Raw genomic sequence first — 17,771 nt, 5'->3', positions numbered from 1 at the left:
GCCCTGGCCAGAAAGTGAGACAGTCAGCAAATACCTACCCCAAGGAAAGCGGAAATGAATGGAACCCGCGTCCCTAGGGAGCATCGGCCAGGCGCGCAAGTAAATCACGAACACGAACTGCACTGACAGTTTGAGATTAGCATTGAGAGCCAAATGCCGACACAGGCAACCAAGTTCCAGGAGAAGAAATCCGACCTGGGAGAGGCGACCGCGGCGGTGCAAAGCGAAACCCGCAGGAGAGGTCGGGGAGAGGCCACCAATCTAGGTGGAGCTTCCTCTTGGGCGGGCACCTAGGCACTTATCGAAGTCTTACCTGGCCACCAGTCTGCCCCAAGAGGTGCAGGCATCTCGGCTTTGCAGGTGAGAAAAACCAAGGCTCCCGCAGTTAACAGCGCTATCTAAGGACTGAGTTGAACCCCAAGCCCAGTTTTTGCACCACGCCCGAGCTCCTTCCTCTGCTCCGCCTCAAGCGAGTAGGTATCTGCAGGTGACTCCCGCCCATCCCAAAGCAGACTTGTCCCGCGATTCGATGCAGGTGCTGCACGCCAGAGGGAACTGGAGGAAGGCTGGGCGCCGGGTGGGGGTGGGGAGGTTCTGTGGCCAAATCCTCGGCCGCTCGACCCGCCCGGACCTTCCGGGCGCTGGGAGCCGGGCCCTCCAGCCGGCGCCCGCCCTGATTGGCGCTCGCCGTCGGCCTCCAGCTGGCTCACCTGCCACTCCCAGCCAATCGAGGCCACCAGAATTAGGGCTGTCACCGGGGGAGGGGGAGATGCTGCGGGCGCGCGACTGAGCTGCCCTCCCCGCGGAGTTCCAGCCAGGCCCGCGGCAATCCCGAGCCCAGTCCCAGCCGCCGGCCTCCAGCCCCGCGGCCCTCGGAGCCGCGCTCCGTGCCCCGCGCGCTTTAATGCAGCAGCTCCAGCCCGGGCCTGCTCGGCATCTCCTCTCGGTGGGACGCGCCCCGACGGTGCCTCGCGTCGCCTGCGGACGCCACCCTCATTGCCTCCCACAGTCCACCCGGTCCCTGTCGGCCCCGGGGAGCGGGCGGGCCCGGCCCGGGTCGGCCCGGCTGAGGTAGGATGTTCACGTCCAAGTCCAACTCCGTGTCTCCCTCGCCGTCCCTGGAGCAGGCCGACTCCGACGCGCTGGACATCAGCACCAAAGTGCAGCTCTACGGGGTGCTGTGGAAGCGGCCCTTCGGGAGGCCTTCGGCCAAGTGGTCCCGGCGGTGAGTGCGTCCCCAGCCCCCCCAGAGGACCACCGGGGAGGGAGCTCCGCGTTTCACGACACCTCCCATCACTTCCAGTCACTGTCCCGCCTCTGCCTTCCTCTGTGACCTTGATCTCGCCGGTTTCACTTGCATAGGCTCCCCGTGAAAGATGTGGTTCTTAACCTGGGCCGCCAGAGCTGGGGTGGGACCACCGGCCAGCGGGAGCTAGTGGATTCTCTGTGGAATCAACTGAGTCCCGAGCGGGGAGTTTGGGTGTCGGCTGAAGAGATCATGGCTGTAGCAAGTCTAGTTGGGCCAGATTCTGCTGCCCACGGAGAAACCCCATCTTCAGCCACAGACACCCTTCCGGACCTCCACTGGCTATTCCCTTTTCCACACCTAGGTCTAGAGGAGCTGGCGAGAGATGGAGCACTATTGAGCGAGTTGGGCTACTGAAAAACTCAGTCCGGGAGAGAGAGCAGGGCCTGGAAGAGTCCATGCTACCCCAGGGATAGGAGGGGATGAAGCCTGGAGAGGGGGAAGGAATACTCTGGTTCTGCTCAAAGGACTGATTTTGGAAGGGGTGGTGGGTGGGGAAATCCAGAGCAGCCCCAGCACCAGCTTCCTCACCCCCACTTGTAGAGGACTCCCCAGATGTCAGTGACCACTCTCCACTTACAAATGGCCTGGGAGGTATAGGTATTGGGACAGAGGAATCTTACAGCTCTGGACTTGCAGGAAGCTCCCAAAGCAGGCCTCAGGTGCCATGGGCCATTTTCTGCACGGTTTTCATCCTCAACTTTAGTCTGAGATTTGCTACTTGTGCGCCTAAAGAACTCAGGCCCTGTCATGGCCCCTCCCTCGAGGCTGTGACCCTTCCAGGAAACTAGGGTGCATCTACATACCCTTTCCTCATTCTATACCAGGAGACTGTCCCTGAGCAGAGGAGCCTCAAATGTTCTTAGGACCACAGATCATGTGTATATGGCAGTGGTTGATTCTGATGTTCAATTCTGATGAATAATTTAGTATTCCTATAAGACCGCAGAACGAATGGAGTTGGGGACAGCATTTCACATTTTTCATACCTAGTTTCATGTATTTTTATTACTTTTGAAATATTTCTGAGATTTCATGGTATATATACTCCTTGAGTTCCTCCAAAGTTCTTATCTCTGGTGCTCTTAGTGGAGGTTTGGAGCAGCACAAAGATTATATGAGGGGCTTCCAGGGCCGAACTGCCTGAGCTGTAGCTGCTGAGGGTGGGGAGCAGCCTGTCTCTGCCAGGGCACTCGAGTGGGGGTGGGAAGTCTTCTTGAGATGCAAGCACCATTAGCAGAATGTCCCCTCCCCTCTTCTGCTCAGCTCCTCCAGGCAGCAGACACTCCTCTCCACTGGGTCTGGCTGCTGTCCCAGGTATTGCCTCTCTGTGTCTTGTCAGCCAAGATTTTCTTGTCAGGCACTTTCACCTGATTGCATCCAGTAAATGCTAGGTGCCTGGGACTCCCAGCATATGTCCCTGGGCCCCCTTACCTTTACAGTTACAGTAGGGACCTGGACCCACAGTTGATTTGGGGACCAAGAAGCATCTAGGGTAGACTCCCAATTTAACCACAGTGATGGACTTGGGGTGCTCAGATAATCTCCATCAGTGGTCCCCACAGCCACCCAGTCTGTCAGAACATTCAAAGTCAGAACAGCGCATGTGATCTGCAAATACAACTCCAAGTCAAGCCCTCCGATCCCCTTCAAAAGAGATTGGCACTTTGGTTCCCTTCCTTCCTCGGGGGCGCCCACTGTGCAAAGAGGCCCACTCCTGTGGGGTTCAGGAAACTGCCCACACTAGGCCTCTGTCCACGGTCGCGGTTCCTTGCTCTGGGACTACATCTCCCCCCACCCCAACACATGCACACACCCCGCAGATTTAGCTTTGAGTCAGCAACAGCTAGCCTGGGTGGGTCTGGGCTTGGGGGAGGCCTGATGATCCACTTAACCCCCTCTTGCTTCCCAGCAAGGCCCCCTGCGCCCCAGTTTCCCATTTGTGGAGTCTCCAGACCTCAGCTAATTAGCAGGCACGGGAAGCTTGGGGACAAGGCAGCCCAGGCCTGCCACTGCAGAGCGGTCGATGCCCTGGCCTGGCTGCTGAGGAGAGAGGGCTTGGAAAGGCTCCGTTGGTGCTACATAAATAGTGAGTGGGCAGGATAGACTGCCTGGGACTGGCTGGGTTCTCTAAACCCTCTTCCCCTGGGGGCTGCCTGAGGAAGCTTGCCTCCAGCCCCCACCCCAAGCAGCCCTGCCCTCCAGGGGTGGGAGAGTACCCTGAGCTCAGGCCACATTTTATTCTCCCTTAGCAACTGAAGGGGAAGGGAATCAGAAGCATTAGTTAACAGAGGAAAGGGAATCTGGGGAGGTGTTTAGAGGGTGACCTGATGACTCTGCGCTCCCCTTGGGCTATGTAACATAGGTGTACAGACATGGGCAGCTCTGAGACAAGGGGAACAGATCAGGGAGTCCCAGCCTCAGCCAGGGTTAGCCAAGCAGCCAGACTCAGAATTTTATTTTTTTTTTTTATTTTTATTTTTTTTTTTTTTTTGCGGTACTGGGGATTGAACCCAGGGCTTCGTGCTTGCAAGGCAAGCACTCTACCGACTGAGCTATCTCCCCAGCCCAGACTCAGATTGAATACTTTGTCCAGTATCTTAGCCCCTCTCCCAAATCCCCTCTGAATGCCTCCTAAGGCCAGAGTCCCTGATGAAGAGGGCCCAGCCAATTCCTGTGACAGTCCCCTCTTCCACCCTGCTGCAAGGTGACCAGTATGGACTAGCCCAGCAGGAGTTCCCTCTTGGGCAGCATTGGTGGGCCTCTGCCCCAGGCAGCTAAGACTCATGGTGCCCATCAGGCGCCTAGGGTTCTGTGAAAACAGCATCCACATGTTGCAGATCTTAGGATGTAACCTGCAGATAAGGCTCAAGCATCTGTGCCACACCCTCCCCCTCCTTTTGGTATCAACCTGTATTCTCCATACTTCTATCAGAGTGGCAGAATGAGGGGGTGGGGGCTTGGCCAAGAGGCAGCTGGGAGGCAGGGATTCCTGCAGATATGTGTGGGAAAGAGTGGGAGGTGACAGAGCAGGGACTCTCTTTCAGCATTGGTGAAGGACAGGGATTTGGAGGATAGTGTCTTCCCCCCAACAAATAAGTAGTGAGCAACTTACTTTACTCTAAAGATTTCAGGGATGGGGAGATAGATAGCTCAGTTGGGCTGGGGAGGTAGCTCAGTTGGTAAAGCGCTTGGCTTGCAAGCACAGGGCCCTGGGTTCGATCCCCAGCACCGTCAAAAAAAAAAAAAAAAAAAAAAAAATTCATAGTGTTTTTCACTCTCTGGGAAAACATTACCTTCTCCTAATCACAGAGTTGCTATTCTCTAAGCCTAGTGATAGGAAGGAAAATTGGGGAATAGAGGTAGGGGGAAGGTTCTTTGTCGAGTCTCTCCAGGTCCCTCTACCCATCATCAAGGAGATGAGCAAAGTCTCTGGACCACACAGCCATAAAATGAAATGACACACCTGTTACTTCAAGTTTCAGTGGGGTCAGATTTGCCCAGACAGACAGATCTGCTGGAGTCAAGTGAGTTCATTGTGCAAACAAACCTCACTTCTTTCCCACTCTCTCCCTTAGTCACCATGGATGGTCCCTGTTTGAAAATGAGTCTCAGCTGTGGGGGGGAGGGGGGCAGACCCCAAGCTTGCAGGCATTCAGCTTCCTACATCGGGGTCTTGAACATAGAAAGTGACTGCTTCTGAGAGCAGCTGTGGGTGTGGTGGAACAGGAAGCTAGGCTGAAAGGCAGGAGCTCTGAGTTCCAGTCCCCGCTCTGCCATTGACTAGCTGCATGTCCCAGGCTGTGGCACTTCTCGTTGCTGGCTGCCGATGTCATATCTGCAAAGTGAGGGTGGGGGGATCAAATTGTCATTTTGTTTTTGGATTTTGGTACTGGAGATTGAACCCAGGGGCACTTAACCACCAAGCCACATCCACAGCCCTTTTTTATACTTTATTTAGAGACAGAGTCTCAATAAGTGCCTTGCTGTTGCTGAGCCTGGCTTTTAACTCACCGTCCTCCTGCCTCAGCCTCCTGAGCTGCTGGGATTACAGGCGTGCGCCACCAGGCCTAGCTCAAATTGTGTTTTTTTTAAACTGTGTTCCACAGATGATTCTAGAGGTGCCTTGAGTCTACCACAGGGAGTGGGGACCAGGTGGTAGGGCCCCAAGGTCCTCCCCCACTTCACCCAGTGTCTCCACGCTAGTATCCGTTTGGCGTATTGAGCATGTCTTTACTATATTGCTTGAAGAGTTCTGATACGATTTTTTGAACCTCTTTGAACTTTATCTTTCCAGGAACTTATGAGCCTCCCTGGCGGGATTCCTGCCAACCTGCCTTCTCAGACGAGTTGCTAGACAAGCAGCATAGGTCAGGATGAGCATCCCCTGAGGACACAGGCCTTTGGACAAGAAGGGACAAACACTGGAGGCTCTGACACCTCCACCTCCCTTCTGTCACTTCTGTACTAAGGACACTTTTGATAAGCTGTCCTTTCCCAGCTTCAACCCCCACACCCTCCCTTAGGGTCTGAGGAGTTCAGAGTGAGAGGAGTAAGGGCTGGGCCTCTGCGGGGTCTATGCTGGACGTTTGTGCTTGGGGAAGAGGGAGCAACCCCACTGAATGTTCTGCCTTCCTGGGAAAGTAACCCACACCTAACTCCATGGGCTCTTGCTGTCCTCTTGAGAGTGAGGTAACCTTGGCCCCAAGATCAGATCCCACAGGGAGTCTACATCCTGTCCCAGTGAGCCTGAGGCTCTAAACTCAGACTTCCTGTATGGATTGCTAGCTGGTTGGTGTAGGCGTCCTTGTTACGTTACCAGAGAGGGAACTCAGTTCATTCCTCAGTCTCCCCCACCCTTTTCCACTGCCACAAGGTGCACCCCAGCCTCTTGCACCAGGTGGTCATGAGTCTAGCAGGCTGAGCTGAAGGGCAGGTGTGGCACTGAGGAGGCAGAGAACGCTCAGGTCATGGAGGTGTGAACACCGTCATGCTGAGTTTTGGCTGCCTGGTTTCTCAAGCCCGCTCTGTCCACCACCCTCTCTTGAACCTGTAGGACTCAAACTCCTGCATCTTCTCTGCATCCTCCTCTGCACACCCCCCATCATTCCTCTTCCCCATTGCCCTCAGGCTTTGCCCCCACTTCAAATTATTCTCACTCTGTTATACAAAGTCCCTCCCAGCTCCTACTCCCAAATTGGGCATTTGCATCTCTAAACACGGAGGAGCTCCACCAGTGGACAGGGGAGGCCCTTCCAACAGGACCCACCAACTTGGAAGGTGCCTGTGGTCAAAGATGCATGCTCCTCAGCTCCAGGTGGGTCTCTCAGGGGCCCAGTGTGAACCTTCAGGCTCTGGTTGGGACCTTATTGAATCCAGAGAATGGAGCTTGGGTTCTCCAATTCATATTAGATGGCTCCTATGTTCCTAGTGGCAACCAAACTAGAATCCTCTGGTGTCACCCGAGACTCAGTTCACTCTGCCCTTGTCTAATTGTTCAACAAGCCCTGCTAGTTTTTATCTCCTAATGACTAAGTTGCCCTTTTGCCTGACCAGGGTCTCCTCAAGACGCCACCCCATCCCATGTCTAACACTACAACTTGACCTCATGGTACTTGTTTAAAGCCCACTGGCCGCTTCCCTGACTGCAGGAAGAGGCCCCCCTCTGCTCTCAGCCCTGATTCTCTCTCTGACCTTAACTCCCTCCTCAGCACCCACTCCCCGCTGCACCCTGGACTTATCTGCCTGTGATACCAGATGTATTTTGATGATCTTGATCCCCTAGTTTCTGCACATTCCCTTCATTCTGTCTGGACTCTCTCGCTCCCCCATTCTGCTTCCTCCCAAATTCCTAAGATATTTCTATTCACTTGTCAAAACCCTGCTCAGCTATGAAATCCTCCCAGTGACTCCCGTGGCTGGACCCCTAACCCATTCATTCCCCCTGCTGTGCACTCTCCCTGTGCTCCACACAGACGGACTCTGTTGTCACATATTCTGGTGCTTGATAATGTCACAGTGATCCTCCCGGTGCTGTGTAGTACTGCAGTATACCCAGTTGTTTTTCAATGTTGCCCTACATCCTTTACAAGTATCCTAGCTCTCCCGTTTACCAGCTGTGTGATCTGGGGCATATTACTTAACTTCTCTGTGCTCTAGTTTCCTCACCTACCTCCTGTAAGGAGTGAGTGAATTAACACACATAAGGAGCTTGAATGACATTAGCTATTTTTTAGAGTATTGATTTCTATGTTCTCTCTCCTCATTTACCTCTAAGCTCCTTGAGGGCAGGGACTCATTCGCCCCAGGGTCTAGCATAGCACCTGCCTGTCAAGGTGATTCCTTGACATTCTATGACCTGAGCCAAGTAGGAGTTTGCAATCCCTTTGCCAAGATCAGCTCTAGGGAGAGGAACGATTCCAGGGTGGCAGGTGATGAGGAGGCCTGGGGCACAGGCAGTTGAGAGCTCAGTCTTTGTCAGCAGAGACAACCAGGTTCCAAGTTTGCCACTTACTAGTGACTCAGTCTCTCTGTGCCTCCATGAAATAGAAATGACACACCTCCATCTCTTAGAGTTTTGGTGAGAAATCTAAATAAGAGAATGTCAATAAAGCACTTGGCAAAGTGACTAGTTGCTTCCTTCTAAATGTTCCTTATTCTAGAGGTGAAAATTCTGTTCTTTAAGACCACAGAGAGGAGGCGGCCAGGCTGATACACCCTTACCCACATTCACTGGGCTCCCCACAACCCAAAGGGGCAGACAGGGAGGGTCCTAAGGAGTCAGGGGCGCAGACAAGTGACCCTCCAGCAGAGGCTGTGTGAGCACAAATGGGAAAGGAGGTCAGAGGGGGACTGCAACAGAAAACCTCAAACAATAAACATTAACAGTCATAATAAGAGTAAACACTTCCTGAATCTTTACCGCGGTGTCCTAAGCCTTTATGTGACTTTACTTACCCTCAAGTTGTGCACAGGGAACCAGGCCTGAGTTTAGGATTCCTGCACACCCCATCCTCTAGATCTCTTGCCCTCTGATCACTGTGGCAGCAACTCTTACCCCATCCCCTCTTTGTCCCCTCTCAAACCTGTCCTCAACACAGCAGGCAGGAGAGCCTTTCACAATGTACATCAGATCTTTTTCCTGCTCAAAGCCTCCATGACTCAGAGGAAAAGGTAGCCTCTACCAAGTGGCCTTGTGACCTTCAGCAAGTCATATGAAAATGCAGGGAGCACCTGTTTCACAGGATAATCGTGAGTGTCCGAAGCGCCAACAGAGGCGACTGTTGGAGGAAAGCCTGGTTGTGGTGAGAGCTAAAGGAATGTGGGTGCTCCTCATTCCCATTACGGAGCCACAGGGCCTTGCACATCTGGCCCAGCCACTTTCAGCCTTGCTCCCTTCGCCGCAGCCTCGCAGTTCCTGCCAGAGCCAGCACGTTCCTGCCTCGACCTTTGCATCTGCAGGTCCTCTGCCTGGAGCACCTTCCCCCCTCCCACACCATCACCCAGCAGAGTCGGGTTCTGTGAGGACCCTTTCCTGTTTCCCAGAGGGCCATCTCTCCTCACAGGACAGTGGGGAGGAGAGAGAGGATGAAAGAGAGAGAGGGGGGGGGAGGAAAAGGGTCAGAGAGAGAGAGAAAGGGAGAGGGAGAGGGCCAGGGTGAAGGCCAGAGAAAGAACAGGAGGAGAGAATCTTCCTCTTTTTGTAAAGGCTCAGTCCTATCAGAACAGGGCCCTGCCCTCTTAGCACAGTTAACCTTAATTACCTCCTGCCTCCAGATACAGTCACATTTGGGGCTAGGGCTTCAGTGTGAATGTGGGGGGGGGGGGCACCCAGCAATGTTCAGAAGCCTTGAGGGAGCAGAGGCAGCTCTGTGCTCGTCTCACCTTGTATGCGGAGGTACATCTTCATGCCACGTGCCATTCAGCCCTGTCCCGAGTCCTCGCCGGCTGGCAGAGTGATGGACACAGTCTCATTTGTCTCCCAGTAACCACATAAGGTCGGTGTTCTCACGCCCACTCTATAGACCAAGAAACTAAGGCTCAGAGAGCTGAGCGTGCCTCGCAAGGCTCCCCAGAACCACCTGGAAAGGGGTAGTCTGTGATGCTAAAGCCCATGTCTCTCCTACTCCATGAGGGTCCCTTGGAGCAAGCAGGGCACATCTGCCTCAGTCAGTGGGACAGAAGTGGCCTGGCCCCACCCTCCAGGAACCCAGCAGCCCTCTCTGGATGAGCCGAGCACACAGGCAGTGGCAGTGGGTACTAAGTGCCAAGTGCACAGCTGGAGGGCGAGCATAGGAGGGGCCAGACATCAGTGTGGGTGAGGAGTGTGCAGCCGCGTGGGGAGCAGAGGGAGGCGTTTCGGGTGGAGCAACGTGACCGCCATTGGCAGGAGGCTCCATGCTCCGTGGAGCACAGAGACACTGAAGGGCAGAGGTGGTGGGAAAGCTGAGCACGGGCAGAGCCAGCTGCTGGAGGGCCCAGGATGTCACTTCAGGTCTGCAATGGCTCTTGGGAAGGCAGGCAGGGTGGTCCGGTAGTATTTGATTTTCCTTGTATTTGCAATGGCCAATATCGTGTCATTAACGCCGTGTCTCTGAATGCACAGCAGTGAGATTTCACACTGTTGGCTGCTGGGAGTCCCTCCTAGCAGGCTCCAACAAACCTCCGCTTTGAACTCTCCTCCATGTGTTCTCTCTCTCTCTCTCTCTTTCAACAACTCAGAATCTCTCCCATCTTCTGCTCATATCCTACTGCTACATCAGTGGCCCTGGAGGAAGGAGTCAGCTCCTGGGTGTCTCTGAGCCTCAGGAGCTTTGAGGCCAAACTGGATCTTCCCGTGAGGGGTGTTTGGGGTCTTCTCCTAGTCGGCTTCCGGCACTGGTTCTGTACGAGTCCCCAGGGCGGTGCTCCCGGGGGTTGGCATTGAGGATGCAGCTCCTCAACAATCAGAAAGCATCAAGGTCCAGTGAGCCTAAGTCCCAGCAGGAGGCCGGGAAGCCGTCTGAGACCAAAGGGACTGCAGGTGTCCCACTGTGGGGTGTCAGGCGCCGCAGACGTGGCCTCAGCCTGGGGCCCATGCCCTTTGGTTGCCAGCTTCAAGATTATACCAAAAGACTCATCTCGAAGTCACGTGTCTTCTTCCCAGCCTCCCACCCCACCTGGAGGAGACCCTAAGTTACGAGAGGTGATAGCTCAAGGGGTGAAGGAACCTGAGGGGCAGGACCTTGGGTGTCCTGCTATGCCGAGGGTTCAGGGGGGATGGAGGTAGCCAGCCCAGAGGAGCAGCACGACCTCCATTTTTAGGGTCATGCGTGGAGGGCTCCCTCTTCGCTGCCCTGACGCAGGGGCAGCTGGCTGACAAGCTGGGGCCTTTGTACAGATGTGGAACATGAGCTGGTGGCCCTGTGGGCTCCTGTGAGTCCAGGGCTCCAGAGGCACTCTTGTTGTCCCCAGAGGCCTGACCTTTTCCGCCCTTTCTTCCCCTCACTGCTGTAGGTTTTTCATCATCAAAGAGAGCTTTCTGCTTTACTACTCTGAGAGTGAGAAAAAGAGCTTTGAAACCAATAAATACTTCAATATTCATCCTAAGGTGAGGCGCCCCTCCCAGGGCCCCCGTGGGGACAGTCCCGAGGCTTTGTCAAGGGATGTTGGGGGCTGTCCATCGCCTCTAGCAAGTGGTCTAGCAAGGAATGTGGAGAGCCAGTTCTCTTAGGGAATAAGACCCCTCTACCCTGCCACCGGGCTGGACCACCAACTCTCCTGTACCCTCGCGCCTGCCCCCGCCTTCCTCTTCCCTCTGAGAGTCAGTTCTGGCCCCTGTCCAGTAGCTCCAGGATCTGGTCCAGCCTGGGGGTCTTGGTGGGACCTGGCTTTATCCAGGGGCCCTGATGGGCCCCAAGTGACCTGAGCTGTGGGGTGGGGGCTGCCTGTCTGGTTCTCCCTCAGGGCGTCATACCTCTTGGGGGCTGCCTGGTGGAGGCCAAGGAAGAGCCCAGCATGCCCTATGCCATGAAGATCTCACATCAGGACTTCCATGTAAGTGACGCTCTCCCTCCCTCCTGAGCAAATTCCACAGCGGCCTGGCCCAGGAAGCTGTCCGTGCCCAGGACTGTGTTGGGGGAGCAGAGTGAGCCTCCATCTCCCTGGGAGTGGCCACTCTCAGCACACCCATGGCTCCTCTTCCTGGCAGGGGAATGTCTTGCTGGCTGCCGAGTCCGAGTTTGAACAGACACAGTGGCTGGAGATGCTTCAGGAGTCTGGGAAGGTGTAAGTGCTCACAGCCAGGAGGGCAGCTGGGGGTCCAGAGCGGGTGGAGATGGGCTGGGCCACCCTGGACTCCCTGCTTTTCTGCTGGAATCCTCATGGGTACTGTGAGGGCTGCAGGAGTTGGCTAGGATGGGTGAGAGGAGGCAGGCCCTCTGAGGTCCCCTGTTTGAGCTTGGAAAGTATTTACCGTCCCAGGTGGCAGACATGGACACCATGTGTCTCCAGCTCTTGGGAGTGAATCCAGCATCGATCACTCATTGTATCTGGCACTTCCTCACATCTGTCTCACCTCCCCTAGCAAGGACCAGAGCGAGTGCCCGGCATGGTCCATTTGCACATAAACCCCTGTGCTGGCACCTACCTATTTGAGCTGGGTCACACTTTTGGTCCAATAAACAACACTGAATCCTACCCTGCATGTGGCTTTGTGCTCAGTGACGGGTTCTCCAGGAGATAGGAAGCTGCCTGGGAAGCAATCTCTTCCTTGCTCTAAAAGTGCTCTTGGCCCGGCCCCTGGTGGCCCAGCCCCTGGTGGCCCACTTTGCAGCCTGGGCCAGTTTCCAATTACTGCAACTGATCCATGCTAGTGGTGTGCCCAGAGGCCTGGTGCCAGAGTGACAGTCAGCTGAGTTTCTGGATAGGCGAATAAACATGCACTTGCCCTTTCTCCTAGACCCTCCTGGCCTAACGAACTTGTTTCTTCCTCTTCTCTCCTCTGCCCCGTCTGCCCTCATTCCCCAGGACCTGGAAAAATGCTCAGCTGGGAGAAGCCATGATCAAAAGCCTGGAGGCCCAGGGGCTGCAGTTGGCTAAGGAAAAGCAGGAGTATTTAGGTTGGCTCAAGGGGCGGACTGGAATCTGAGGTTCCCTAGTGGTAGCACTTGGGGGCCTGGGCTATGGCTAGGGGCTTGGTGTAGGACCCAGGTGGGGTGTCCAGTGGGGGCTCAGCAGGCCAGGAGGAACCAGAGACCAGTTCTGCACCTAAAGGGCTTTATGGTGTGATAAATGTCCTTCTGGTCAGTGCGGCTGGAGACAGGGGTGCCTGGTGGCCAGGAGCCGGAGTCTGCGTCCAGCCTTGTACTTGCCTATGGGCTGGGTGTGTCTTTAGGCGGCTGGATCTCTCTCAACCTCAGTTTCCTCCTTGAGATGAAGATAGAATAGTCCCCAGCTTGTAGAGCTGGTGCGGAGATCAGGTTCATCAGGTGCCACGAGGTTCCTTCAGGTGCTGGCATAGGGCTTGCGGTGAGAGCGCCATAAAAGAAGATGATGTGGTTGTCCTACCTGGGCGTCCAAGGCCCGCACAAGACCCCAAACCCTCCCCACACCAAGACCACTTTGAACTTGGCCCAGGGCCCCAGGCCCCTGTGCCCTGACTGACTGGTAAATAAGCTGAGAGAGAAGATGAGCAGGCTCTGGGCTCGGGGCTTTGCCTGGGACTCCCGCCTTCTGCCCGCTGAGACACTTGGGCCCCAGCACTGGTTCCCCTCTGCCTGCTGCGGACACCTTCCCCTCCCCACCAAGACTGCCCTCTCCACTAGCCAGACACCAGTGCAGGCGGGAGGGAGCCGAGGGCCAGCCCAGCCACAGCAGCCCTGGTGAATGCATGAACCCTCTTGGGCTCCCAAGGACAAGGCCCTGTGAATGCATGAAGCAGAAAGGAGGGAGGCAGCTCAGGTCAGCAGGACCAGTCCCTGGCTAGCAGGGGTGCTGACCTCTTCCTTGGGAGATGCTGGGGGTGATGGAGACCACCTTGGGCACCTGCCCCTCAGGACTTCCGCTGTGAGTGGGCAGTCTGTGAGCATGTGCTTGTCTTGGCAGACAAACTGATGGAAGAGACAGAAGAGCTCTGTCTTCAGCGGGAGCAGAGAGAGGTAGGTGCACACGGAGGCCACTCAGAACAATGCCGTCACTGCCACTCAATAGCCTTGCTTGCTGTCTCGCTGACGCTTGCTTCCAGCATTAGGGAGTCGTGCACGGGGCTGGGCACCCAGGGACTGGCTGCAACATCAGGTGGGGTGGGGCCAGGAGCCAAGTGCAAGACAATACGTGCAACTGCCATAGATTCTTGACAGGAAGTGCATTTCTCCTTGCCAACCCTCCAAAGGAAAGTAAGAAGGGCAGGTGACAACCTTCTAGGGAAAGGTCCTCCAAAAATTTTATAAGGTGCTTGTCACCAGTATTCTCAGGGGGCTGCAATGGCCTCTATTATCTAACAGGGGCTTCTGGCACTGTGAGGGTGATTGGGTTTGATGATCTCAGAGGTTCCTTCATTCTCTGCCAACCATACAAGTCCTGAGCAGGCTGGTCGCTGACTTGAAGCAGCCTGTGTTTCAGGAGACTCTTGCCTCACTGGAGCCACTGAAGTTTGCTTCATTTGGAACCTCGAGGTAGCACTGAGCCTTGCCCATTCTGAGGAGTCTTTCTGGCACCTGAAGGGCAGGGGTGAGTAGTAGTTGGCAATACAGAATCTGGAACCAGGCTATCTTTGCCTTTCACCCTTCTGGCTGTGTGACCTCAGACAAATTATTTAACCTCTCTGAACATCAATATTCTTATCTGAAAAATGACAATAATAATAGAACCTATCTTATTAAGGATGCTGTGAAGATTAAGGAAGGTATTACATATACTGCAATTGGTACCTAAGACATGTTTAATGAATACCTGTGTTTGTTGGTATGCTCATGTTGTTATTAATTATGGGCCCATCCCACACATGAATGGTCTGAGGCCAGAAGCTGCAGAATGGCTTGTGCAGAGGAGCCCATGGAGAGAGGCCCAGTGGAGTCCATTCTCTTTGCCTTTTCGCTTTTCCTTGTTCTCTCCCAGGCAAGCCGTAGAGCCTGGCACTCTGGACTGAATGCATGAGTGAACACCTTTGTTCTCGACTTTACATCTTGATTGTCCAGTAGGACAATCCACCTTCATTTTTCTTCTTCTAAAAATTTTATTTATTTTTCATGCCCATCTATTCTTCCAACTGAACTTAAGAGCCATTTTGTTGGTTACAAATAAACAACAACAAAAAAATCCACAGAGGGTTTGTATTTCGAGGTATGAATTTGAGGACTGTCACGATGACTGCGTGTCTCCTCCACCCTCCAGGGTGAGGCCTTCCTGCCTCTAGTCTTTCATCTAGGTCCAAATTACAATTTTGGCATGTTCTCCATTCGGTCACATACCTTTTAAGTGAGAGTTTGGTGGGTCGTCGGCACCTTAAAGACAGGTGAGCTGGGCACAGTGGCACACACCTGTAATCCCAGACACTCGGAACCGTGGAATGTTGAAAGCTTTGTCTCAAAACCAAAACCAAACAAAACAAAAATGTGATTTGGGAAGCCCTGCGGTGGGATGGAGTGGCGGGCACAGCCTCCAGCAGGGAGGGGAGACTTATCCATCAGAGAGGCTAAATCTGGGGCAGCAGTCGGCCAGAGGAAAATTTAGACACTCTATCTAGGTCTTCAGCCAGGAAATTAGGACAGCAGGGACCCACTGCACACAGGCCTCACTCAGTGCCACAGCATGCTGAAGGAGGGAGGCATCAGCAGCGGACTCTTCTGGTGCAGGATAGGGGTAAGACTCGGACCCAGCTGCGCCTGCGGCCCAGGCTGCTCGGGCCTGCAGGCAGGGGAGAGAGAACCTGGAGCCTTGTACTCCGCGTCAGCAGCTTGTCTAGAGAAGAGAACTCCGATTCTATTCCTGGCTTGACCACGGAGTCCTTCTCTTCTTTGCTTCTCATCTGCAGGATGAGCCTGCCTATCCCCTCCCGCTTCCCGTCTCACTGCAGGTCAGAGATTGGGTGTGCTTTGGGCCACACAGAAAGGGCTTTGGTACAATGGCCCTGTGATAAGATGAAGGTTCTTCTGAATTGTGATATCTCAGGGGACAGCCAGGCCTAAAGGAAGACTCAGGATCTGGAACCGAGAGGCCTGGATTAGAGCCTCAGCTTTATGAGTGACAATGCACATGAACTTGGGACTGTCCATTGAAGCCTGTGATCTTCAGATTCTCCATCTGATCTGTGATGCCTGTCAGATAGAGAAATGCCTGCTGCCTCCTACCTCCTGGGTGCTGTGAGGCTCAGGGGAGTGTTTTGTGGAGTGGAAAGGCCCAGTGAGTGATGGTGTGGTCTGGCACCCTCCCTGTGGCAGCAAGGGCCTGGGACTCTGAGGGCATGAGCAGAGCACAGAGGGAGAGCTGTCCCCATTCATCTGCGTAGGGTCGGGTTTTAGTCAGCTTTTTCACTGCTGTGACCAAAAGACCTGATAAGAACAATTTTCAGGAGGAAAAGTCTACTTGGGTGCTCAGAGTTTCAAAGGTCTCAGTTCATAGACAGCTGGCTTTATTCCTTGGGGCTCGAGGTGAGGCGGAACATCATGGTGGAAGAGTGTGGTAGAGGAAAGCAGTTCACATGATGGTCAGAAAGCAGAGAGTGAGACTCTACCTGCCAGATGCAAAATGTATACCCAAAGGCACGCCCCAGGGACTCCCTCCTCCAGCCACACCCTGCCTGCTTTTAGTCACACTCAGTTAATCCCGTGGGGATTCGATCACTGATTGTGTTAAGACTCATAACCCAGTCATTTCTCCTCTAAACTTTCTTGCACTGTCTCACACATGAGCTTTTAGGGGATGCCTCACATCCAAACCATACCAGGCCAGAAGACCATGCCCTTCCTCGGGACCATGTCCCCAGGGGTCCTTGGCTCCCTATGGCCTCATCTCTGGAGGAGAACATTCTACCCACCTTCTTTTTCAGGCAGATGGACAGGTACAAGGTAAATCAGACATGCCCAGGACCAGTCTGTCAGGGTCCTTGCCACCTAGGGCATTCCTGGTCAGAAAAGAACATCCTTCCTCGCACATGAAGCCCTTGGCTGAGTTCCCAGAAGACCACTGACCCTGAATCTGTGATGGGAAGCTCAGTGTCTCGGGCTATTGGAAAGCTCTTCCTTTCTTTGAGTTGAAGATGGCCTTCTGGTGGCTTCCTTCCACCCTTTACTCATGCGATTTAAGTCAGAGCCAGGAGTCAGCAGAACAAGCAGGGTGTGGCGAAGAAAGCTGTCACTGCCACAGGTCTTGGCTGACAGCTGTCTGCAGTGGGGTTGCTACACTCAGAGCCATCGGGGCTGCGGGAACGGAGCATTCTGGCCATTTCACATCTGTCTCTAATCAGCACCTTTGACTGCATCTGCACCTCTGTTTTACTTAATAATGATAAGTTTTTTCAAAAAAACATTTCTAAAAGTGAGATGTTATTATGCTTCTCTTTGATCCATTCTCTTTCTCTTTTTTTTTTTTGAGATTTCTCTTATTCAGTTTTTTTTTTGTGAGAAATGATTATATTTTATAAATTACATGTGATATCAAAGTGACATTTTGAGTTTGTGTTTAATTTTGAGACATATTTCTTTAAAAGGGCAAAGCTGGTTTGTTCACTAAGAAGGCTGACATAAAGTATGAAACAGTGTAAAAATAAATTTCTTTCAGGAGTTTGAAAAAAAAAATGTTCCCTGAATAACCTAAAAAAAAAGAATCATATAGGTGCTGGGCCGGTGGCACATGCTTGTAATCCCAGCAACTCAGGAGGCTGAGGCAGGAGGATCACAAGCTTGAGATCAGCCTCAGCAACTTAGGGAGACCCTAAGCAACTTAGTGAGACCCTGTCTCTGAATAAAATATAAAAAAGGGCTGGGGATATGGCTCAGTTTTTTTTTTTTTAACATTTTTTTAGGTGTAGATGGACACTTTGCCTTCATTTATGTTTATTTAGTTTTATGCGGTGCTGAGAATCGAACCCAGTACTTCACACATGCCAGGCAAGCGCTTTACCACTGAGCCACAGCTACAGCCTCGCAGCTCAGTTTTTAAGCACCCCTGGGTTCAATCCCTGGTACAAAAAAAAAAAAAAAGAAAGAAAAAAGAAAAAGTCATAGGTGAAATGAAAGTGTAAAAGAACAGAGCAAGCAGGAAGGAAATCTCTCTCTCTCTCTCTCTCTCTCTCTCTCTCTCTCTCTTTCTCTCTCTCTCTCTCTCTCTCTCTCTCTTATTTTAGGTTCATAGCAGTTTGGGGTTTGTCAACAAAATTGGATGCAAAGTATAGAGTTCTGATATACCCCTGCTGTCCCCCACCCCATGTCCCACACCATGTGTTATAATCCAGGGTCCTACACTGACACGGATTATCTCCCAAAGTTCA

The 17,771-nt window shown here is 53.4% G+C and overlaps 1 protein-coding gene across 3 annotated transcripts in view; it reads left to right on the top strand.

Annotated features, from left to right (window-relative positions):
• The first annotated feature begins 649 nt into the window (after window positions 1-649).
• PLEKHD1 (pleckstrin homology and coiled-coil domain containing D1) overlaps window positions 650-17,771 on the top strand; it is a 40,608-nt gene continuing 23,486 nt past the window's right edge. For 2 of the 3 annotated variants that reach the window (XR_013762217.1, XM_079129468.1), the window contains exons 1-6: window positions 668-1,225; window positions 10,802-10,895; window positions 11,252-11,341; window positions 11,496-11,572; window positions 12,314-12,405; window positions 13,391-13,443. Coding sequence is in view for 2 of the 3 variants with exons in the window: in XM_079129468.1 (XP_078985594.1) it covers window positions 1,077-1,225; window positions 10,802-10,895; window positions 11,252-11,341; window positions 11,496-11,572; window positions 12,314-12,405; window positions 13,391-13,443 (555 nt within the window). In the remaining variant the exon portion in view is untranslated. Of the gene's footprint in view, window positions 1,226-10,801; window positions 10,896-11,251; window positions 11,342-11,495; window positions 11,573-12,313; window positions 12,406-13,390; window positions 13,444-17,771 lie in introns of all 3 variants that reach the window. The other variant, XM_079129469.1, reaches the window with a different exon arrangement.

Source organism: Sciurus vulgaris (assembly GCF_902686455.1).
Source record: "Sciurus vulgaris genome assembly, chromosome: 2".
In the NCBI taxonomy this organism is placed as follows: domain Eukaryota; kingdom Metazoa; phylum Chordata; class Mammalia; order Rodentia; family Sciuridae; genus Sciurus; species Sciurus vulgaris.
The sequence above is the reverse complement of the archived record's forward strand: the minus strand, read 5'-3'. Positions and strand labels throughout refer to the sequence as shown.